Source organism: Physeter macrocephalus, chromosome 18 (genome assembly GCF_002837175.3).
Source record: "Physeter macrocephalus isolate SW-GA chromosome 18, ASM283717v5, whole genome shotgun sequence".
In the NCBI taxonomy this organism is placed as follows: domain Eukaryota; kingdom Metazoa; phylum Chordata; class Mammalia; order Artiodactyla; family Physeteridae; genus Physeter; species Physeter macrocephalus.
The window spans coordinates 49,161,797-49,170,427 of NC_041231.1; the positions used below are offsets into that span (position 1 = coordinate 49,161,797).

At 51.9% G+C, this 8,631-nt stretch overlaps 1 protein-coding gene across 2 annotated transcripts; it reads left to right on the forward strand.

The window, feature by feature from the left end:
* The first annotated feature begins 2,004 nt into the window (after nt 1-2,004).
* CCK (cholecystokinin) lies at nt 2,005-7,685 on the forward strand. 2 transcript variants are annotated; one of them, XR_008615713.1, is made up of 4 exons: nt 2,005-2,093; nt 3,178-3,393; nt 5,948-6,192; nt 7,267-7,404. XR_008615713.1 is itself a non-coding variant. In XM_007111562.3 (3 exons), the coding sequence occupies exons 2-3, from the start codon at nt 3,180-3,182 to the stop codon at nt 7,398-7,400; spliced, it is 348 nt and encodes a 115-aa protein (XP_007111624.1). In that variant the 5' UTR covers nt 2,005-2,093; nt 3,178-3,179; the 3' UTR covers nt 7,401-7,685. The 2 variants fall into 2 exon arrangements, 1 of the variants encoding a protein (XP_007111624.1); XM_007111562.3 differs by lacking the exon at nt 5,948-6,192 and having other exon boundaries at nt 7,267-7,685.
* The last annotated feature ends 946 nt before the right edge of the window (nt 7,686-8,631 follow it).

Consider the following 8,631-nt stretch of genomic DNA (forward strand, 5'->3'; position numbering starts at 1 on the left):
GTCTCTAAGTGTGGTCAGGGGAGCACCACCAGCCGCATTAAGGAACTTGTTAGAAATGCAGATTCCTGGGCTCCACCTCAGACCTACTTGAATCAGAAACTCTGGGAGGTGTTTGAACAAGCCCCTTAGGTCAGCGGTCCCCAACCTTTTTGGCACCAGGTACCGGTTTCCTGGAAGACAATTTTTCCACAGACGCGGGTAGGGGTGGGCGGATGTTTCACGCGGTAATGCGAGTGATGGTTCAGGCGGTAATGCCAGCGATGGGGAGCGATGGGGAAGCTTCACCAGCTCGCCCGCCACCCGCCACTCATCTCCTGCTCTGCGGCGGGTCCCTAACAGGCCGCGAACCGTTAGCGGTCCGCAGCCCGGGGGATCGGGGGCCCCTGCCTTAGGTGATTAGGCTCTATAACAACTTTTGTGTTCTCAGACACGTCTTGGCCACAGTCACAGATCAAACGAGTTTCCCCAATCGAACTACATAGCAGCCTCGTGGGAAAACATCTAATCTGCAGCTCTGTTTCAAAAATGTTGTCTTTAGATTGCAGAAATGCAGCAGCTTCTAGAGTTTAGAAAGGGGGACGGCAACCAGAGGCGGCTCCCCGCCCCCCGCCGGCTCCCCACCCACCTCGACCCCTATAGTCCCACCGTCCTGGGAGCTGAGTACAGATTCCCATTCTGAAAGAATCACTTCCAAATCTTTCTCCGGGGTGGGGGGGAAAGGAGGAGGAGTGGAGGACCCTGGGAGGGGACGAGGGATGGGTGGCGAACCCCAAGTCCCAGGCTGGAAGGCCTCGGTGCGCTGAGGCTCCAGGGGTCTGTGGAGGAGCCTCGGCCAGGCGCTGCTTCTGTTTGCGCCCAGGTTGGCCGACGGTGAAATGGGGTTCTCAGTGACTTTTGCAGGACGCGGCGAACTGGATGGAGCACCAACTAGCGGACTGTAACCCAAACGGCTTCAAGGCGGAGCTGGATGTGGACCCCTACGGCGCACTAGCCGGGGAGTCGCCTCGCTACGGAGCCAGGGACGCGACCGCGCAGGGAAGGGCGCACAGCGGCCGCGGCGCCACCCGTGTCCCTACCAGGTTGTTGAGTGACGAGGGGCGAGGTCCTTATTTCAAAGCCGACGGGGACCGGGCCAGGTGTGAGAGCTCGGGTGCTCAGGGAAGGTGGGAGTGGCGGATGCCGATGCCAGAGGGGAATGGGGACTGGGAGGATTTGGGGGACACTCGCTGGCGCCACTTGGCCACAAGGAGCCGCGGCCACCGCGGGCAGGACGTAGCTCCGCTCGGAAGAAAACACAGCCCTTTCCCAAACTCCGGGCAAAGCCCAATGGTGTCATCCTCATTTTACAGCTATGTGAATCGGGGCCCAGAACGCCAACAGCCAGCCGTAGCCGAGCCCTTTCACTGACCCGGGAACCCTTGCCCTCGGAATTCTGGAGAACTTCGAGGGTTTTTCATGCGGCTGAGAACAAAGTGAAGACCCCTCTTCCCTCCCCCCGGAGGAAGCCCACTCTCGGGTCAAAAGACCAGAGTTGCTTGGCATATGCTCCAAGAGGGGCCGACACTTCCTCCATCTCAGAATTACACTTTGCTGACACCCAGCCTGGTCTAGCGTCCCCTCCACCCCACCCCCAGTTTCCCTTCTGGCCCCTCTGGTCCCCCGAGGGGACTATAGGCGCGCGGGCAGCTTCTCCATCCCGGAGGAGGGTCCCCATTCCTAGGTCTCCCGCCCTGAGAGGGGGAGCTTCGAGCTGGAATGAGCAAGGGAGAGGGGGTGGGCCCGGCTTGGGGAGGAAGCTCTCCCGACAGAGACGGGGCTGACGCCGGACACCCGGCCTGGGACAGGTTCACCCGGCTCCGCTGGGCCATTGCCCCCTCTCTCCCGGCAGCCACCTCAATCTTTTGTCGCCCCGGTTGCCGCCCTCTGAGCACGTGTCGCTACCCGGCTGCGTCAGCGCTGGGTAAATAGATGACTGGACAAGGGCTCAGGAGGGGCTATTTAAGAGGCAGCTTCCGGCCCGCGTACCGTGAACTTGGCTCGGCTCCCCCGCTGCTCTGGCAGGAACGCGAAGCCGGTCGCGTCCTATTCCGAAGGTAGGTTCCCCGCTTTGGGGGATCCAGGTGCCAAGTGTCCTTCATCCAAGTGAAGAAGGGTGTCTTCATCTTTGTGCCCCTTCCATTTCATTTTTCTGTTTTCTGTGTCTTCTTTCCGACAGCTCGAAAGACATTTCTTGGAAGTCAGAAAGGACAGAGCGGGTGGGTAGAGCTGCTTTTAGGGACTTCTACTCGCCGGCTTTGTTCTTCTCTCGCGCAGGCAACGCTGGAGTATCTATCTGTTTGCTCGGATTAGCATGCAAATTGCGATTTGCTAGATGTTACACATCCGGGCAGTCTACTGTGCAATCTTTTCAAATAAACTACCAAGAGGTTTTAAGATTTAAATTCATTTTCTGAATAGTGCAGGAAAATTCAAGTCTTTGGGGGATAGAAACGTGTGTGTTTTATCTGCCGGCGGATCTAAAATGCAGCGGTGCTTGGCTGAAGCCCGATGACTGAGCGCAGATTTCTGATTTTCTTTAAAAAAAAAAACACAAACCTGCCTGTGCGTTGCGTAGTGGTTTATTGCCAATTCCCATGTGCACCTTGAAGAAACTTGAAAGTTATGGCTTTTATTTATTGCTCCCACATTTTAAACCGTGCTTCTTGGTTTTTCACCATTTATTTCCCTATTGGAAGCTTCTTAGCTCTCTGGAAAGGTGCTACTATTCCTCAAGGGTCTCATTTCTCCCACAGAGTCTTCTCTTTAGGATAATTTTCACCTATCTTTAATCTCTTGCTTTCCCAGTTAGGAGAAGAGAGACGACACTGTAACACTTCCTCAAACTAAAGGAAAACAGAAGACATTCCTTCTGCTAAACAGGGCAGAGGACAGGGTCTCTCTCCGTCCCCCGCACCATTGCCCGGCCCCGGCTGTGGTTCCCCCAAAAGACGAGCGCGGTGAGCCCGGCCGCGCGCGCTGGGGTCACGTCTCCCTCGTGCTTGCACCTGCCTGGCGGGTCCCGAGCCCCGCGCGTTGGAACTGAGCCCCCTTCTCCGTACCTCGGGGACGCGACCCTCCGCGAGAGCCCGCGGAGGCCCTGCCTTTTCGTTCACGTCCCCTTCCCTCTTCTCCCCGCAGCCATGAACGGTGGCTTGTGCCTGTGCGTGCTGATGGCTGTCCTGGCGGCGGGCGCCCTGGCGCAGCCCGTGCCTCCCGCGGACCCCGCGGGCCCCTGGGCGCAGCAGGAGATCGAGGCCCCGCGGAGGCAGCTGAGGGCCGTGCGGAGAGTGGACGACGAGCCCCGAGCGCACCTGGGCGCGCTGCTGGCCAGGTACATCCAGCAGTCTCGGAAAGGTACGCAGGCCGCCTCCCTGTCTCTCCCTTCTGCCTCCGGTCCTGACCCTCTTCTCTACCGTGGGGCTGGTGGAGGAGGGTAACTCCTCGGCAGGAAACATGGGCAACACGTTAAGATGAAAGGTTTTTTCACTTTCTTTTCCCGAGTTGTGCTGCACTGGACAGTGCAGTTTTCTGAACGTCCTCTGTAGCAAACTGAGAGCGAGTGTGGAGAACTTAGTTTATTCAGGGAAACCTTTTTTAAAAAGCTTTCTTTAAACTCATGTTTGGCACGGGTGTCGCTGTTTAAGTTCAACACCATATGAAGACATTAAAAGATAATTACTGAGCAAATTACAGGCTCAGAAAGGGTTTGCAGATCCACTAAACGCTCTCTACTGTAAATGTGAAGGACCCAGGAGCCACCCAGATACTGCACTTGGAAACCCTCGAGCAGGCAGTAATCAATGCTGAGAACGCTTGAGATCTGACAGCAACAGTTTAAAAAGTGACAATGTGTCGATTTTCACCTAAGTATGTAACAGGAGGAAAGAATCAGGAGCAGGTTTGAGTTCTCCTCGGTAGTGATTTAAGATGATTACCCAGCAAGAGACGTGTTTGGTTTTATTTTGCTGTTGGAGAGATGGACCCATTTGCAGCAGGAGCTAAACAAGCCACACTTTTCTCAGCCTCAAAGTCTTTCTCCAGGAATAAGGTGATTCAGCAGCTCAGTAGCTGAGTGGCATATGAACAGCCCTGTCCCTTTCCTGGGCCTGGCTATCTCATCTATAAAGAGGGCATGGGGGTGGGGTTCCCCTCGGCCCCTTCCAGGTCTTTTTGAGATTCAGAGGGAGGCTCATTCATCTCTAGAATTCCTGGAAATCATGATTTGGACTGGGGCAGATTTTTTCCTACCAACTTTATCCACAGTGATACTGATGGTGAACACACTGACTGGGGAGTGGTATTTTAAACTGGACCAACACAGCTGGACAATAAACCACAGCTGCTGGGAGGGGTAGGGGGTGGGCTCCATTCCCATGAGGCTCTCTTAACCTGCTGGTGTGCCACGGCCTGGATTTGAAATTTAACTCGTGGCTTGACGAGATGGAGAGAAAATAAAGCGCTTGGCTCTCCAGAATCTCCTATAATTCCATATGAAGGTGAGAAGGGACCTTTTTACCAGGGGATTTCAGAAAGAAAGAATAGAAGATGATTTGTTATATTTCATCCTCTCATTGGGAAACTGTCCCAACTACCATCTTCTATTTTGCTTTCCTGCTAATTAAACTGAAAGATGTGGAAATACTAGTCAGATGACAGAGAACATCTGAAAATTTGGGGGGGTTCCTGCTGATGGTCTGCCTGAAAGTCGTTTAATATCTGGCCTTGGATATGGGTTGAATTTCAGCCAGACCAGTCTGAAATATCCTAGGCTTTTCATTGACCATAATCTAGAAGCCCCTTCATACCTTCAAGAAAGATCCACCAGAAACAGTTGTGGGTAAAAAAAGCCAATTACCAGATGATTTCCCTAGAACTGACACTCGACAGTGGCTTTAAACCGCAAATCTTAGCTGGAAGGTCCTTCCTGGTGCCTCTTCCCAGCCCTTTGCCTTCAGCCTGCCGTGACAAACAAACTCACATGGGAATACCCGTCACTTGGAACTTTAGCTGCCAACACCCAGGACCAGCACTAACTAGGAAATAATCATGCTCTTCTATTTGACAAATACGAACTAGAAATAAGTATCTACGTCTATAGAGTTTCTCTGACTGTTTTACACATTTTGAGATCACAGTGAATATTTACTCAACTATAGTATAAATTATGCTTAAAGATTCCAAACAAGATAACGCACCTTTTGGGGAGTGCTCAAGAGTTTATCATGAGAAACTGTCTGTAGAGCTTTCAATGATCTCAGGAGAAGCAATTCTGTTAGTGTACACCTGCCCCAAGTCCAGCAAAGCCCAGTGCTACATCTGTATTGTCTCTCTTCGTCCTCACAACAGCCCTGCGCAGTAAGGTCTATTATCCTCATTGTGTCAGTGTGGAAGCTGGGATTCTGGAAGGCTGAGTGACCTACATGAGGTAGCACATCTAGGCAGCATCAGGGCTGAGAGTCTATTCAAGTCCTGCCCTCCCTGGAAGGTCTGGAAGCCATTCAGCTTCCCAGCTGTACTGTCCATTACGAGTTTTAAAATTTCAAGGAGCCCGGCCCTTCAATTGCATAAGTCAAGTGTAAGTGCCTACTCTGTGTCCACTAAGTGAGTGAGGACTCTGGTAAATGCACAGAACCACAGGGTCTGAGAGTTTTGCTGAATGCAAGGACTAATATTTCACCTGAAAGGTGTTGAACAATTAAACAGCAGCGGCTGTTTTTCCTCTGCATAGACTGGGGATGCCTGCAAAGGGGCTGGAATGTGCTCGGGTGATGCTTAGTTCCAAAGCTGAGAATTAATGTGGGGGTGGGGGAAGAGAGAGGGGAGAGGAAGAAAGGGTGCGGATGTAACCTGCTCTGTAGGGTAGTTTCTGGTTTTTAATTTAGCTAGCTTTATTTGATTATCCAACAAGACAGAATACCTGCTTCTGCATTGTCATCAATGAATAAGCCGTGGTCTGACTCGATGCAGCCTGTGGGCAGGAGTTGGCAAGGGCGGCCTGGTACAGAAGAGCTCAATGCCAGCAGTGGGACCACGGTGGCTCCCAATACAATAGGAACCATCGAGTGATCCTCCACCCCTCTGCCCTTGAAGCCACCTGGACTTTGTCGAGATCCCTGAGGGACCTTTCTTGGCACTTAGGTTGTATAAGAGAAGGTATGATACTGATTTTCTACCCAGGAGGCCACTCTGTGTGATCTGTAGGCCAGGACTGTCACATGCCTCATCACGGCCCTAACCACTCAACGTGAATCATTCCTGGACTCATCCTGTTCCTGAGGACTTAACTCCCATCCCTAAGGGCCCATTTCAGGTTCAGTTATTGCATTTTGGTCAAAATGGCTGAATTAAATTACCTCTTTGTTCTGCCCACCCTTCTTTGAGTGTTACTGAGGTGCTGAGATTTGAATCTGATGGTGTGCCTTTTTCTCAATACCATTTTTTTTAAAAGAGAAGGTAACTTTCAAATTAATAATTTTAAAACAGCATTTATCTAGCAGTGGGACTGGATTCCATTTTTCAAAAAACATCCTAACATCAAAATGTCGTAATTGCATTACCTTAAAAAGAGTCAGGGGCTTCCCTGGTGGCGCAGTGGTTGAGAGTCGGCCTGCCGATGCGGGGGACGCGGGTTCGTGCTCCGGTCCGGGAAGATCCCACACGCCGCGGAGCGGCTGGGCCCGTGAGCCATGGCCGCTGAGCCTGCGCGTCCGGAGCCTGCGCTCCGTAACGGGAGGGGCCGCAGCGGGGAGGGGCCGCAGCGGTGAAAGGCCCGCGTATCGCAAAAAAAAAAAAAAGAAAAAAAAAAAGAGTCAGGCAGGCTCAGGGATACTAAGTGGTAAACTTTAGAAGTGGGTAGTACTGGGGAAATCCTGGGTTAGCACCTGGTGAGAGCCAGCTACGTAAGGGAAAACACCCCTAGGAGTAGAAAAACCTAGTCAGGCCCCAGCTGTGAAAGGTGAGAGTGAATGAATTCACCTAAATTCATACAGATGGCAAACCACACCCACGACTAGAAGAGACTACCCTGTCTCCAGTTAAACAGACATGGGTCCTTCTCCTCACTTAGAGTTTGGCCCAGCAATCCCACTATCTTGAAACCTCTTTGATACCTTTAAGAAGGTGCATGTTATGTATTGTCTGGCCTTTTCTATTGTTTTCCTTTACAAACTGAACTTGTGATGCTCTTAGATATAATGGTCCCGTTTCCTTCCTCTCTGCTCCTTGTAGCTCCTTCTGGCCGAATGTCTGTAGTCAAGAACCTGCAGAGCCTGGACCCCAGCCACAGGATAAGTGACCGGGACTACGTTGGCTGGATGGATTTCGGCCGGCGCAGTGCCGAGGAGTATGACTACACCTCCTAGAAGACCCAGCCTTCGTCAGCACAACAGGAAGCAAACTCCTGACTCAGAGGAGGCAGGATAAGAAAACAATCACGCTCATAACTCGTTGTCTCTGACGTCTGACATTTAAAGTATCTATTTATTAAGTGTTCAATGTGAAAAATCTGTCTGTAACGTTGTCCAATGCAACCATGCACCTTAGCAGAAATGTACAAGTGGAAGACAAAATGTTTCCCTCATCTGTGACCCACACCCCCCCATTCCTAAAGTGTTGCTATGCTATTAAAGTGATTTCATTCTGCCCCTTATTCCCTGTTTCTACCAAGGGCAAAGGGTCCTTTCGTCGTCAGAACATTCAAGGAGGGATCCCTGTGGTAGATGGTCCCAGAAAGGGCTTGAGAAATGAGGGTCAGGCATAGAGCTGGCTTCTCTACTTCAGGCCAGGTAGCCAGTGAAAAGGCCTTCTGTGTCAGCTCCATGGCCCAGCCCTGGCCGCCCTGGGCCCTGGGCCCCAGTGGGGCACCATTGCAAAAAAAACCTGCCCAGCTTATACTGCTACTCGTTTGTCTGGGTGAATCCCAGAGAGGCGGCTGGAGATGGAGGTTTCCATCAGCCCATCCCCACGGGGTGTTCTCATCTGCCAGCTCCATCCCACACCAGGGTTTCTCTGGGGGTGCTCTTGGCCTTTAAACAAAAATTGGGGCAGCACTGGTCAGCAGTTTTATATGCATTGGACCTCTCCATGGCCCTGTGGCACAGAGGTTATTGTCCTTTTACAAATGAGGAAACAGAGTCTGAGAGATGAAAGTGACTAGCCCGTGGTTCCCCAGCTAAAGAAATTCACAGACTTGCGGGCATATGGCTCCTAGGTTAGCGTGACCTCCATCGCTCTAGCACTTCTCAGACTCTGGAGTGAGTATGAATCACCTGGAAATCTTGATCAACTGCACATTCTGACTAAGCAGTTCTGGGCTGTGGTCTAAGCAAGCCCCCAGGTAATATCTGGTCCTGGACCACACTTGGAGTCACGACAGTATAGAAAAGAGTCTGTGATTACAACCCCTTGAGTCTCACCATATTCCAGAGATGTACTGCCGGGCGCGTTCTGGGGGATCTGGTAGTTACCCAGAGCAGAAGCTCTCTTTTCGTGGGCCACTCCCTCTATTGGGTCTCTGCCGGGATCAGCAAGAGAGAACTAGTCCAAAGGGATGTCCAGGGATCATCTAACACCAGCCATCACACAGCAGCCTTT

Coding starts and splice junctions, on each gene's coding strand:
- CCK (XM_007111562.3), top strand. CDS start 3,180: ATGAACGGTGGCTTGTGCCTGTGCGTGCTGATGGCTGTCCTGGCGGCG. Junction 3,394..7,266: donor CATCCAGCAGTCTCGGAAAG/GTACGCAGGCCG, acceptor TGCTCCTTGTAG/CTCCTTCTGGCCGAATGTCT.